The 15,330-nt window shown below is 45.6% G+C and overlaps 1 protein-coding gene across 1 annotated transcript; it reads right to left on the bottom strand.

Annotated features, from left to right (window-relative positions):
• Window positions 1-3: 3 nt before the first annotated feature.
• Window positions 4-10,673, bottom strand: LOC117224384 (irregular chiasm C-roughest protein). The gene is made up of 6 exons (XM_033477281.2): window positions 8,936-10,673; window positions 6,184-6,313; window positions 2,811-3,010; window positions 2,049-2,372; window positions 1,303-1,791; window positions 4-1,207 (listed from the first exon to the last, which is right to left on the bottom strand). Exons 1-6 carry the CDS (start codon window positions 9,288-9,290, stop codon window positions 657-659), a joined length of 2,049 nt encoding a protein of 682 aa, XP_033333172.2. The 5' UTR covers window positions 9,291-10,673; the 3' UTR covers window positions 4-656.
• Window positions 10,674-15,330: the final 4,657 nt, after the last annotated feature.

A 15,330-nucleotide genomic window follows, 5' to 3' on the forward strand; every position in this document is an offset into this window, starting at 1 on the left:
ATATTCTTCGTGAACCTGGCGCCTTTATTCGTGTCTCGATACGCAAATACACTGAAGTAATCTTGACGCTTCCTCGTCATGAATTTACACCTGGTGCATTCATAAATTATTGCACGGATCTTGATATCAACACGGCGACAATTTATAGCGTTACAAATTCCATCGACTCTTACCTCCTACAATTACATATATACACGTTTAACAGCACTGTCAGCCATAAAACACTGAAACACTTCCAAGAACAATTTTCAATATTAATAAGACTCCAACGAACATAAACAAAAGTCCTATATTACAAAAGAGACATCGACAAACGAGATCAGCTAACGAACACTAGAAACTATTAGCCGCGGTGCTTGAAAAGAAACTGAAATGAAAACGGTCGGTAGACAACAATAAATAGTCCATTTTATCACATTCCCTTGATTCTTTGGAGAGCACTCGGCCCTTCTCGAGTCCGGATATTCAGGAATGGCAGGGTGTGAACGATGCCCCGGCGGACGCGAAACAACGTCTCGCAAAGCGTGTTCGAACATTGTTCTCGTTGCATCGTACTTTGGCGAACGACCTGAACGGTGCCCGATCGAACACCGGCGCGAAAGCACAGTGAAACCATCGGTCACAGATGACCGTCACGGCGTCGAGCACGTTAACAGTTACACAATGGTCGGCGGTTGGAGAACAGCTGGCGCACGCCTGACTTTCAATGCTTCTGGACTCATAGCGCGCACCTGCTTGGTGATCTGATCATAGTCATACGTGACAGCGAGACCGCCCTCCGGGCTGGTTTTCCTCCCGTATACCTTGCTCTGAGACCCATTGTTCACGGTCTTCTGTCTCTCGGCGGTCCCCGTGTTCGTGTAGAACGCGTCGGCCGCGATGCTACCTTCCTCCTCCTCCCTGCGATAGCGTCGACTCTTCATCCTCAGCACACCGTACACCACTATCGATATCAGCAACAAGAGGAACAGCAAACCAACCGCGGCCGCCGCTGCTATCACCCTCATCTCCGTTGGGTCCCGGATCACCAGCTTCACGTTCGTCGAATCTCTGCCCTTCTCGCTCTCCACCAGCAGAGTATACACCCTGGCGTCCTCCTTCCGAAGGTCCTTGATCACCAGCTTCGCCCAGTAACAATTCGTCACCATCTCGTCCTCCGAGATGTGCTCCAGCGGCAGAGCTTCGTACTTCGGCTGGATGCTCTCGCCTGGACGAAAGGGTATTATTAGACTATTAGAATAGACTATTAGGCAAGGATGTTCGCCAAAGTCTCGCCCGGTCGATTCATTCATTCATTCATACCTGCTCTGATGTGCGAGCTGCCCCATTGCCAGGCGACGATTTTCGGCGGCGGTCTCGAGCAGAACCTGGATTTCAGAATATGCTCGGACTCGCCGGCCCAGCCGAGGGACTCGTAGAAGCCTTTCCCTCCGGTCGAAGGTCTGACTTGTATCTCCGGAGGGCCGGTCACGTGGAGGACATAGCGGACCTCGCTGGGCATCTCCCGTCTCACACCGTTGATGACATTGAAGGCCACGCAGCGATACTCACCCTCGTCGGACCACATCACGTTCTCCAAGCGTAATCGTTTCCCCCCGTCCTTGTTCTGAAGAGGATTTTCGATGGTCTCCGTGACACCGCCGCGCAGGTGTATCCACCTGTGCTGGGCAGGGGGGTTGGCGTCGAAGTCCTCGCAGAGGAACGGCTCCAAGTTCGAACTCAAAAGAGTCGTCTCCTCGAACGTCCGCGCGGTCTTGTTCTCGGTGTTCTCCTCCTTCAGGACCGGGCCGTCTGAATCGAGAGAGAACGAGAATTCAGCGAGGGCAACTCTAAACGCTCGGTAGAAAGCGGTAAACGGTGATCTAAAGAGGGTAGCGAAATCGGTGGCGGTTCGGCAGCGAAATCAGGTTAATATACAGACTCGACTCGTAGCTCTTTGGAATCAAATGGAAACTCCTGGGCAAATTGACGTCTTTATCCCCGAACCCCCTTGGCCGATTTCCCATTGCAACGGCAAAAAGTAGGCGTCACGGTAAAAGTCTACGAACATTGTACGTCCAGCCTGTAGTTAGCGGGAGCGCTTTCACCGATAACGTTGGCCGCCTTGCAAGAGTAGAGACCGGCGTCGTTTCTCTTGACCGGCTCGAATCTGAGCTCGGAGCCAGTCCCGGTGCCGTTCTGCTGCGTTCTGTTTAACATCAGCGATACGACGTTGTTGCCCGTCACACCGATGGGAGCTGAATCCTTGAACCACTTGATCGTTCCGCTGGGATTGGCATCCGCGAAGCATTTCAGGCTCATAAAGCTCGCCGAGTCCTCGAGGGCCGCGACCAGCAACCGCGGCTTCGTCTCGAGCCGCACCTCCGGCGAATCTGAAATTCGTCGACACTGTTAGAACCTGCAGCGGGCCCCGTGCCCCGTAGTTTTTTACGGGCTCCCCCCCTAAGTCGGTAATTGCGAGTCGTAAACTGGAAATAAGTCTCTCTCTCTCTCGTTTCTCCACTACCGGCAACAAGGGGAGACTCGATCGGACCATTGAAACGTCTCGAATACCGCGCGCGGCCGTCGTTTTGTTAGAGAAACGCCAATTTGTTGTTTACGTTTTCGTTCGGCTCGGTCGAATTTACGAGACGAGAGCGATGCGCACGGCTCGCTCACGAAAACGGAGGAAACGCGACTCTCTCTCTCTCTCTCTCTCTCTCTTTCTCTCTCTCTAGAATCCTCTTTTTAGCCGTGAATTGCAAATTCCGATCGCTAGCGGCGTTTCAATGGACCTTTCGCTACGTTATACAAATCCCAGATATACATACAATGCACGTCCAGCCGTGTTTCCGCGGACGTTGGAACGATACTGGACGGATGCATCGCGATGCATCGAATCGGCAGACCGTGGTTCTCCCTTTGTCCGCGGACTCGTAGGAGGCTGTGGGCCGCCCATGTCTTCGGACTGTCCACTTCCGTGGCGTTCGTTTGTTCCCTCAAAGCCTCCACTTCGTCTCCACCTATGTACCTGTCGAGAAACATAAATAATTCAATGTCGATTCGCGACGCCGGGAACCCCGTTTCCCCGCGAACACGACGGAGACTCCAACGCCCGCGCAAGAGCGACCCATCGGGACTTGTAAATCGTTTCGAACGCGAGCCCCGACACGGCGCGCTATTTTCTAGAGCATCGGGCGAGCGCGGATATTACTGTGGACGCCCCAAATACTGCGGTATTTTTATAAAAGCGATCAAAAACCGTAAAAAGTAATCGAATCTCGTAATCGCTATGATCTGAACTCAATTATTATTTACCAACACAGTATCTGGCGCACAGCTTTTTACCACGTGCGTACATTACCGTGCTTTGCCGAACTGCGTACCTTAACCTATACGGCGCAGTTCTCCTAGGAATTGTAGCTGTATGTGTGCGTACATTTAGTGCATTTAATTGCAGTAATCGGCTCGCAGCATTGGAAATAATATTCTTTACATCGCGCTTGTTAATGAAGTCTGTGCTTTCAGAGATCCAACCTATTTTGAGAAAAGTAAATATTCAAGTTAAAGGTTATGTCGAGGCATTCGCTGAGAAACCGCAGTAATACCTACACTAATCCCAGTCGACGGGCAGCAATTCGATTCGAAATTCGTGCTAGAAGGAGAACGCGACGAAGTTGCGTCGCAGAAGATTAATTCGCCTAACAGCGAAGGCAAGATTTCTGGAAAGCGATCGTTCGGCTTCCTGCGGCTGCCCGAGGCTCGTACCCTTTCTAGGGTGATTCACAGGGAGACTATGCAATCTGCATAATTACGCTTGGCACTGTAGCTTCGGTTGCGCGGCGAGGGCAAAGCGGAAAAAAAGCCGCGGAAGAACTGTTTAGGCAGCGCGCCTATTAAAGGCTGTAAAAGAGAAAATAGCGACTGCGGCGGTTCCACTTGAAGCTTTCAGCGCGTTCGATTGTCGCGGAAAAATTAGTCGGCGAAACGGTTGCTCGGAGAAACGAAACTCCGCGAGCACGGCCGTTTCCGCGGATTTTAGGCGCGCGCGCGCGCGAGCCTTTCCGCGCCGTCATCGATATCTCCGTTTAGGAGAAACGCGGGAAATTAGGAGAAACTCGTCTACAATAGGCGAGCCGAGCACAGCGCCGCAAGAACGGTCGGCCGAAGCGGCTTCTATCGTTTTAGGCGTTTATGCGACCCGGCATTCGCGATGAGTATTCCGATTCGGCGGTACATCGCGGCGGAATATGGCACATAATGGCGTTTTGGCCTCGTTAGCGTCTCGCGATGACTACAACGTAACGCTGTAACGAGCTGGATTCCGTGAATAACGAAAGTCCATTTCGGGAATGATTCACGGGCAATTAGCGGTGAAATCTGTCCCCCCGCTTAACGTCACTTCCTCTCTCGTTCGAATTGTTTTTCGCTTTCTAACTGCCGATTAACGGCCTAATGCGATGAATTTCTGCGACGTAACCGTCGTCGCGTTCGCCCGCTAATATCGCTTAGAGCGATATTTTCCCGCGTGACTCGACCGACGCGAATCGTCGACCAGCCTGAATTGCATTTCTCGCGTGATAAACTTCGCTGTGCCGAGAGCAGGAACAGACATTATTGAAATAAAATATTTATTGTAATATATGAAATATATAAAATGATTGTACGAATAAAATTTTTACTTCGTTTGTTATTCGGTCTATCACTGTATTTGTTATAATATATTATTATATTATTATATTATATTATATTATATTATTATTATATATTATATTATATTTATTATATATATATATTATAATATATTTCTATATCTTATCTGTTATCTTATTCGAGGCAAGTTATTGGACCTTTTTTATTTGTTATCTTCGTCTCGAATAAAAAGTGCTGGCATCTCTGGCCGAGAGTACGTATCCGTTCACCATGGAGACAAGAGACTTACGGCGTTCGCCGGCAGAGAATGCAAATGTCGTACGGGGTGGGGGTGCGTCGCGCGAGCGTTCACGGCCGTGAAAATCGCACGGTGTTCAGGGAAATTGTAAACACGCTGGTCGTGCGAAGTTGATGATCAGAACGGAGCAAGGCTTCGCGTTAGAAGAATTTAGATGAGGTGTGGCTATTGCTATAGCCTGATCGCTAGACCATGAAACGAAAAGACGCTCGCTCTCCGACTTCTCACCGCTGCATAAACACCGTGTTATGCGCTCCCGCCTCGGTCGTGAACCAATGGTTTTTCCCTTTTTGCTTTTTCTTTGTTTTCTTTTCTTCTTCTTTTTTTCGGTCGCTGCGCAGGCTTTTTATGGCACTCTCCGGCATCCGCGAAGACCTTATGGTATGCGCGAGACTCGCGATATCGGGACGGAAGCGCCGGATCGCTGGAACGCTATGGAACCTCATCGTTGGTTCCAATGATCGACGGAAGACAATAATATATTCAACGCGGCAGCCTGAATTCCACCGAACGAAAGTCGCCGCAAAAAACGGTAGGAACAGACCGTAAACCACGGTACCGTTGTATTGTACAAAGTGTTTCGTTGCACTGATCGGAATAAGTGCAACGAGCAACGCGGCGCGCTGTGACATAACCTTGGCATTAACTGCCAAACTTTTTCTCTTGAATTTTCGATGCGTGAAGTTATGCAAAAAAAGTTGCGTAACAATATAATTATATTCAAATTATGTCTTGTTAAAATATTTTATATCTTTTAAAAGGTATCAAATGGGGGCTTCGTGGCAGAGGTTGCATGAATAAAATAAAAAGAAGAATTTAATTTTATCGCATGGAAAACAACAGTAAGATTATGTCAAACACATAGTAAGTATATATAGTTACTATAGTATATATATATTACTATATAGTATATGTTACTACTATATATTACTATAGTATATATAGTTACTATAACATTTAAATTGAACATTTATGTATGGTACTTAATTACAATATAAAAACGAGCGATTACAGAATCGAGTGACTCGACGGCTCGACACATTGTACTCTTTCCGAGCTGCGTGTTACAGCGATGCTCGGTTAATTAATTTCCCGTAATTGCTTCTACGCTCGAGGTAAGTAGGCTCTTACGTTTTTCTTTCGAAGGCTTTCTTCGCACCGCGAGTGCCGCGGTCGTATTAGCCGGGGGACATGGATGTGGGGGAAGGGGATCGTATACACCCCAGTTCAGAGAGTTAATTGGCCGGACTTACCATTTGATGAGCGAGGGCGGATTTCCATATCTTGATACGCAGGAAATGGTGACTTCCTGACCCTCCCTTAGCGTTAGGGCGGTGGTCAAAATTGTCCCCCCGTACTCCAGACGCGGCTTCCGGGGTTTCACTGGAAACAATGCGATTCGTGATTTAATGACCGTTTCGAAACAGCGCGCACCGGGCGGCTTAAATAAGCGTTCAATTTTCGACCAAAATGGTTTGATAATTTGTCAAAGAAAATACAAAAATGCACCGATTTGCATAAAAAGAATTATGTGACTTTGTAAAAAGAAATTGTCGTCGCCTTTATTTTTTATCGAATAAAAACTTTCACGCGGATTTTTATTAACACAATTTATCGTTGGTTGAATAACTTTTATATTTTGTCCTTTGTCGGGTCGTTGGGAAAGTTCTTTTTTTTCCAGCTCCAGGAGAATTGTACAAGAAATCTAGCTGAGTTAGACCGCGAAACCAAATCGCGACGATTAATGCGCCAGGCGGCTGAGAAAGTTCCTCCACCGCGGATTCCGAGAATCGTCCTGGCGATAATCGAGAAACGTTTTAACCAGCAGTTTGACGAGTATACTCGTCACGGAGAAATGGCAATATTTTGTGTCACGACGAGTATATTCGTCATGGAGAAATTTTGTAGCGTGACGAGTATACTCGTCATGGAAAAGTGGCAATATTTTGAGTCACGACGAGTATATTCGTCATGGAAAAGTGGCAATATTTTGAGTCATGAAGAGTTGGTAGTATTTTGGATCATGACGAGTATAGTCGTCATGGAGAAACGACACTATATACTTTATGTCACGACGAGTATACTCGTCACAGAGAAATAACACTACTTTATGTCACGACGAGTATACTCGTTTCAGAGAAATTACACTATTTTGTGTCACGACGAGTATACTCGTCGCGCATAAAAAGTAGCGACCACCGGCTATTTAAATTATAATTTTACCGAAAACGAAAGCATATTCTCAAATATACTCGTCGCCGCTCGATTCTCGCGACCCAACTAATTAAAGAACGAAGGATACGAACGAACGGTTCGGGACTCGTGTCCGCGGAACGACGTTCGAAATCGGCGTTGCAAAAAAATCTCTCTCGCGCCTGCGGAGAAAGAGAAAAAAAAGGATCGAGAAAAGTAGAACGGAACGAGCGTTGCATCATTAACCGGCCACGTTTAGCGAATTTTAAGTTGGCCCCGTAAAATCTGCATTGTTCCATTGAGGAGGCTTCGGGATCTGATTATGCGCCTATGATTCGCCGTGGAAAGTGATCATTTTCTTTTATCCAGCGATGACGCAAATGCTCGACGTTCCGTTAAAATCAAACGGCGCGTTTAAACGTAAGGATGTCTCGTTACGGAAACTGTTACGCGAGCAGGGCTGATCCCCTAATCGTTAACACGACAGTCCCGCGCTCGATGCTGACGCGCTGATCTCCGATTCGAACACGGTAAATTCTCCCTAATTGACGCTCAGCTTGAAAAAAATGGTCATTTTGGGAGAAGGAGATACGATTATTCGAGGCTCGCGGCTCATTATTATAATTACAATTATGAAAACGATTATTATAATTATATTATTATTATTATTATTATTATATATTATTATAATTACGATTATGAAAACGAGCCGCGAGGCTCGAATAATCGCATCCCTTATTCCCGAATCGTCCATTTTTGCGCGCAATCAGGGATATTTGAGCGTCGATCAGGGAGAATTTACTGTAACCGGTACTCGAGCTCGACAAGCAATAACGCGTTCAAATAGTTTTCGGTAGCGCCGTTTCGTCGTAACACGATCGAAAACGGTTAATAGCCGATTCCAGCGAGGAGAGAGCTCCAGCTGGAACGGTCAAGAGGCTTCTCAGACTCCGTTCACACGAGATCCAGCGGTCTGTTTCGTCTCTTCGAGACGTCTCGCGGCGAGATCACACGCGAGTGCCTCGAGTGGCTGAAAGATTCCAGAAATCTTCCGATCGGAACCTTAGTGCAGAGGGTGATACTTTTTGTAACCGCGTCTGGGAAAGTCTACTCGAAGTATCTAGTTTCAGTGTTTCCGAAAAAAGCGACTTCTTCTCGTAGGAAGCTTTATTTTATAATATACAATATAATTTTATTTTGTTATAACTTTATTTTCTTTTTCTTTTATTTTGATTCTATTTTTATACTATTTTTATTTTATTTATATCTTACTTGTATTTCATTTACTTTATTTAATTTTCTATAAAATTCTATATTACATTATACAAAAAATTTTTTCCGTAGAATGAATTTATCCATAAATTTCGCACATTTTCGAATAATTCTAGAACAACTCGCTGAAAGAAACTGCACTCGACGCGATCGATAAAACGCATAAGAAATTGATCTTAAAAATAGATCGACGCAGCCTAAGTGGTTGTTAACTCGTCAAGCTCCTAATGCCTCCTCGTAAATTTACCCGCGCTTATTAATTTGGAAATGCGCAACCGGCGATTCAATTAAAATGACGTGACATATCGTCGACATTCCAACATTCCACAAATCTTGATCAATTTCATATGCATAAAATACATATATAAAATGTCATGTTACATGTAAACACTACAAGTCGGAAAAATGATTTCAGATTTACGGTTAAAGTGGCTTCGAGTGCAAAGGGTTAATTCCTTGCCCCGCGCGTCGGACAAGACAGCGTCAAAATAGCGAAACGCGTCGAACAACGAACGATTCCCGCTTCATGAACGGACTCACCTCTGACCAAAAGCCTGGATGGCAAGGACGTGAGCGCATCCTGCCGCGTGAAGTCGCCAGAGGTGACCTGGCACTCCCAATAGCCGTCGTCGAAGTCGAGGGAGGCCCGCCTGATCAGGAGGGTGCAATCGCTGCCGCGGCCGCTGGCCCACTCGTACTTGTCCGGGTGCATGCCCACCGGTTTCCGGTCCTTCTGCCAGATGCACTGGCCCCGTTTGTCCTGCACTCTGCACCGCAACTGCACGTCGTCCCCCGAGGAGACCTCCTGGTACAACGCGGGCGTCTCCGCGAATCTCTGCTCGCCGCGTATCAGACCGACCGCCAGGATCAGCCCGAGACAAATCGGAAACTTCATGTTGCCGGGGCCCGCTTCGCTGGATCACGCTTCGACGTCCAAGGTGCTTCGGCGGACGTCTAAGTTGCCTCGCGGCTCGTCATCCCCTATTTTCCGAGCAACCGTGGCGCGAAAAATTCATCGGCTGTAGTCCGTTTCCTTCGCGATGATGGCCTCGAGAAGTCCCGGGATTCGTGGAATATTCTTCTCGGTTTATAAGTCGATTATTAAGCTAATTATTAGCCTGATTATTAGGCCGATTATTGTTTATTATTAGGTCGTTATTACTGAACACTGCTCGATCGATTTCCACGATTTCCCTTTTCGCGAAGTATTTTCGCCGGCACCGCACACCCTGATTCGCGCACTCGCGATGAAATATTCTATTTTAATTTCTATTCTAATTGAATTCGAAACGACGGTTCGATCAATCGATTCGAGTCTTTTTCGAGCACTATTCTTCCCTTTCGAGCCCAGCGACGTCTCCGGCGAGTCTTCCCGCGGGGAACTTAAGACCGAATGAGCCGCCGTGAAATTCGAACGAAACTGCGCCGCCGATGGAACCCGTTCAGCGCCATCCTCGGCGATTCCCCTAAACGCGAGCGCATCCCTCGCGGTCTCCAACCCCCCCGGAAATTTCTCCGCGCGACGAGACGCACGGTCGTTTGTTCGCGGAGTCGTTAACAGTCGCTATTAACACCGGGAAAATGTCACCGAAATGTCACAGGAATTACGAACGACACTCGCTTGTTCTTCGGGGTCCCAATTTCACCCTCGACGGTCCCAAAAATCCTCGGAAATCCTTCGGCGAGTCCTGATCGACGGCTCGCCACACCGCTTCGACGGAAATGCGCGAGGCGAGCGTTGTGTTTACTCGCCGCGGTAACGGAGAGGCCTAGAAACCCAGTGGATAATTTCGAGTGTTTCTGGTTGCAGAGGATTCGTGGTTCTGCACCGTTGGCGTCGCCGTGGAATATTGGGCAGCACCCAGGGAGAAGGCGAACCTCCTTCGCTCGCGAGGAGAGCGGAGATGTGCGCGGCGCACAGAGGGTACGGAGACTGACTGAGAGGCGCGAGAGAGAAGCAGATTGGCCGAGGTAAACGAAATATCTAGGACGTCGTACAATACCGGGGGCACGTAGTGGAACTGAGCCGGAGTTAAAGCCAGAACGTTCACCGGCGTGGAAGCGGAAGACGGGCCCCGAACGCGCGGGCCCACGCGTGCGTATCCAACCCTGTCTCCTCTGCAGCTATCCTTATTATTCGAGCGTGTTATCATTATGCCATGCTACGACGAGCTTAGCCGCCCATTTGCTCTATATGCGTTCTTTATTTCGTGTTTAGCCAGCGAGACACCGTCAACCGGGGTTTCTCTTCCATCCAGACAGCGGGGCCCACCCGTGGAATACCCGCGAGTATGGTGCTCGATTGCCGTGGCTATCCTGGTCGCTTTCAGGAGAAAGGAGAAACAGAGACGGTTTTGTTCAATTTGCGGCGCGATGTATACGTGGATTCTTGTGTAAAAGTAATTGCACCGAATGTATTGATGACGGTTAAATTGACCGGTTTCCAGATTTATGTTTTAGGAGCGTCGAGATTGAAAACACTTTTTTCGAGAATTAAACGGTAGTATATATTGTATATTATTAGCATATATTAGCATATTATATTATAGATATTACATATTAACATATTATTAGCATATCATTAGCATATATTAACATATTATATTATAGATATTATATATTAGCTTATTATTAGCATATATTAGCATATTATATTATAGATATTATATATTAGCATATTATATTATAGACATTACATATTAGCATATTATTAATATATTATATTATATATATTATACATATATTAACATATTATTAGCATATATTAGCATATTATATTATAGATAATATATATTAACATATTATTAGCATATATTAGCATATCACATTATATATATTATATATTAACATATCATAATAAAAAGTACGCAAAGTCTAAATAAATGACGGAACGAACCAGTCGCTTTTAATGCTCGGTACGTTTGGTATCAATGTTAAACAAGTTCGTCTTCTTGCAACTGCACGGAAGATTGAATATTTATTATGGTGATAATTAGCTTTAATATATTTGATGGATTTTGGAACGTGATTTCGAATTTCTTTTCAGTTTTACGATTCAAAAACCTAGAGAGCAGATTACTAGCAACGTACCTATAACAATTTCTCGCACATACCTAACTAATTGATTAAACAATTAATAAACAATTTTTCGTTACACGTATGGAGCAAACGATTCGTACATTTTTCTTCCAAGGGATGAATTCTCTGGTGTTTCTATACGTCCGAACAGCGCCAATTCGCGCGATGAAAAAAAGCGTTCATATTGTTAACTAAATTACTGGCACTCGATAATCAGATCGTTAAAAGCCTTAGCGGAAGGTAAAAATCATTTATTTAGATGATCTCGAGATCTCTTGTTAGATGACGCTGGAATGATCGACGGTCGTTAAACCGGTCGGTAAAACGACTCGGCTGTCGGTAAAATCGCTTGCCAACGTCGTCCACGAGCTTAGCATATGCACAGAGTATGCGTCTCGTACACTTTTCCTGTCTCATTGTCATCTTCAGGGGCTTCTAGCTCTTCAGTCGAGATATAAAAATAGAGTGGACATCCAAGGCATTATTTTGTCATCAACAAATGGGGCTTCAGGCTCGGGTTTGCTTTATTTAAAGTGACAGGAGCATCCCAATCCTTTTACACTGTTATCCTTTCGGTATAGAATTTCTTATCGCGACCTAAATTGGCTGATGCGTTTTTATACAGAATTCTGAGGCGCATCGAATCCTGTATAAAAGAAGAATTATACGATCGCGTGAATAAAGTCGATTATCGTGCGTCTATGCAAACAAAATAATGACACAGGATTACGCCCCCCACCCCCGCCACCCTCGGAACAGATAGTTTCCTATGAAACAATTGTTTCAAATACAGTAAATTCACCCGAATTTTCCTTCGGCTAGTAAACGAAAATGGACAATTTTTGCCGATTGTAATTGCAATAATTATAATAATTACAGAATAGTTTCGTATGAAACAATTGTTCCAAGTACAGTGAATTCACCCGAATTTTCCTTCGGCTAGTAAACGAAAATGGACAAATTTTGTCGATTGTAATTGCGATAATTATAATAATTGCAATGATTAAATATATAATTATTTATATTAATATATTTTAATTACGTTATATTATATATATATTATTATATATATAATTATATTATATATATATTTAATTATTTTATATTATTATATTAATATATATAAATAATCGCATCGGCTCTTCCCAAATCGTCGACATTTGTCCAAAATCCGCCGGAAAATCCGGGAAAATGAACCTTGACGAACAGTTCCAGAAATAATCGCGCGTCGCGATTCGGAACGGGCCCACCCGTTATACGCGCGACGTACGCGCGAAAGGGTGCGATTTTGCTTTTCTTTTGGCCGCGACGGACGACGAGGTTTCCGTTCGTCCGGTTCCAGCGTAGAAAATTCGCTCGGACAGAACACTAAAAACCGTGCGAAGGGGCGCGCGATTTCAAAAGCGAACGCGCGCCGTTCCGAATTTGCCAGGGGGGTGCAATGCGCAGTCAGGGCGGATCCCCCATGCGACTTCCGCAGTGACCGTTGAAAAAACATATCGAACGAGAGCAGTCCGAGACACGAGCCAGGCGTGTTCTCGTTGTTTATCGCGGGGCTGGTCGCACAATGCCGGCGGCCGCTAATTCCGCCGGAACCGCAGAATTTCCGCGTTTCCGCGCGAGCACGTTCGATCGAATTCTTGCCGTTGTTCACGTAGAGAGATTCGAACTCGCGCGAGAGATTTAAGGTCTCCGCTCGGATCCCGGCTTATCACGTAACAGCGTGTTTCCGAGCGAATCGCCTTACGCAGCTGTTCGATGCACGCATCCACCCCCGGAGTCCGGCGGCGAGCCGCCCTCCTCTCGCGACCAGAATTTCATTATGCGATCCTGTATCTCGTTAGCGATCCCATCGGCTCGCAAATTAGCCGGATTGCTCGCGGAACGGCGAGCAATTCGATAGATTCCTCCGCGAACTTGCCGGATACAAAATTCGCTCGCTGGAACGCACGGTCGAATTTTCCACCCCTTTCCGGCCATTTGTCGGCGCGGTGCTCCGGTTGCTCCCGAGATTATTGGCCGTTCCCCGGTGCGTCTCTCGATTTCTCTTTGACCGGATTAACGCGAGTATTCGAGCGGCGCGATCAAGAGACGCGTCCGAAAGATATTTGGCAGAGACGAACGAGCGACGAACACGGCGCGGCACGGGCCAGAGGCACGCTCTTCTGCGGCGGTTGGCAACTCTCTGCGGATACGTGGATTTCCTATGGCACTAGGATATACTAGTCGGTGTATATTGTAAGTGGCTGCGGTATTCGGCTAGTCAGATCGATGAGACGCCGTCGTCGTGGCGCCTCGTAAACGCCCAGCCTGCCGTCCGCGCTCTGCCTCTTCCGATAAAATCGGTTTCCGGGTCGGTTCTCCGCATTTTTTCGCGAGCGGAAAAACGCGCGGTGTTCGCGCGGGCCTCCTCGAGGCAGCCGAGTCGACGATGCCGTTGCCGGCTTTCGAGGAAAAAAAGGGCGAGAACGAAGGGCCGTTGGTCCTAAATGGAATAATCGTTTTCGTCGTCGCGCAGCAGCGTCGTCGGGGATTCCGCGTTTCCGATCCGTACGAAAGCGACGATGGATTACGAAAGTATAATCGATTTATGGTTTGTTGCGGAGCGAATTAGGTGAGGCACGTGTCGACGTGTTTTATCGCGGCGAAGGAATTTGAAATCTGGAGAGAAAAAGGAGGCCACGCGCGGCGGTTGTTCTTCTCTCCAGCTATGCAGCCTACGCGAAACACACTCTTGCCCGCTGCCGTGCACGGGCGAGCACGGCACCGACGACTGCAGACTACGTGTACACGGTGTAAATTCGAACAATGTTAATTCATGTTCGAATTGCGCCGGGGCTGCGCAGAACTTCGCGGCGTTTAAATCGCGACCGAGGCGAGGCGAACGAGTTGAACGAGTTCCCTCGATTAGAAATTCATCGCCGACTCTGTGACACGACGATCCCGCGGAACTGTATCAATTTTTGCCGAGGCTCGTTCCTGCGACGGTCTTTTCGAAAATGTATATTGCGTGCTGATGTTATGTGATATTATGGTAATTTATTGTATTACGTGATATATATAATATTGTTGTATTATATATTATACTATATTATTATACTAGTTTATATGATATTGTTGTACTATGTACTATACTATATTATTATACTATACTATAATATAATATGCTATACTAAATATATTGTTATATATTATACTATATTATTATACTATACACTATGTTATACTAAATATATTGTTCTATATTATACTATAGTATAATATATTATGCTATACTATTTTGTTCTATATTATACTATACTGTAATATATTGTTCTATATTATACTGTACTGTACTATAAATTATACTGTACTATATATACTGTACTAGATAATATACTATATTATACTATACTATATACAGTTTTTTCTCCCTAATTCGCGCCCTGCTGCGCCCAAAAATGGACAATTTAAAAAAGCGAGAAATTGCAGACCACTACATTACATAACATATTAATAAAATATTAACATATTACATAATATTATACAATTATGTAATATTATATTATACTAGTATTACAAAATTATATAATATTATATTATATTGTTACTACACAATTACATAATATTATAAAATAATATAATATGACATATTTCGATCGATATATATATAGTTGTTCAAAGTCGCCCTATAACCTAAAAATCCGAAAAATCCGTGATATTCACCCCGGTATAAGAGCCGCGAACCACGATATCTGCAATGCAGATATATATCGAACGCGTCGAGCAATTTTTTTTCGAAACCGTTCCTCCACGCATTGTCCACGGTGACATCGTCGTATACAACATCGTTCCCTCGCATAAATGTTACACAATTT

The sequence above is a fragment of the Megalopta genalis genome, chromosome 13, assembly GCF_051020955.1.
Source record: "Megalopta genalis isolate 19385.01 chromosome 13, iyMegGena1_principal, whole genome shotgun sequence".
Classification (NCBI taxonomy): Eukaryota; Metazoa; Arthropoda; class Insecta; order Hymenoptera; family Halictidae; genus Megalopta; species Megalopta genalis.

Coding starts and splice junctions, on each gene's coding strand:
- LOC117224384 (XM_033477281.2), bottom strand. CDS start 9,290: ATGAAGTTTCCGATTTGTCTCGGGCTGATCCTGGCGGTCGGTCTGATA. Junction 2,373..2,810: donor AACACGGCTGGACGTGCATT/GTATGTATATCT, acceptor GACGAATTTCAG/ATTCGCCGGAGGTGCGGCTC. Junction 1,208..1,302: donor CAGCTCGCACATCAGAGCAG/GTATGAATGAAT, acceptor CCTTTCGTCCAG/GCGAGAGCATCCAGCCGAAG.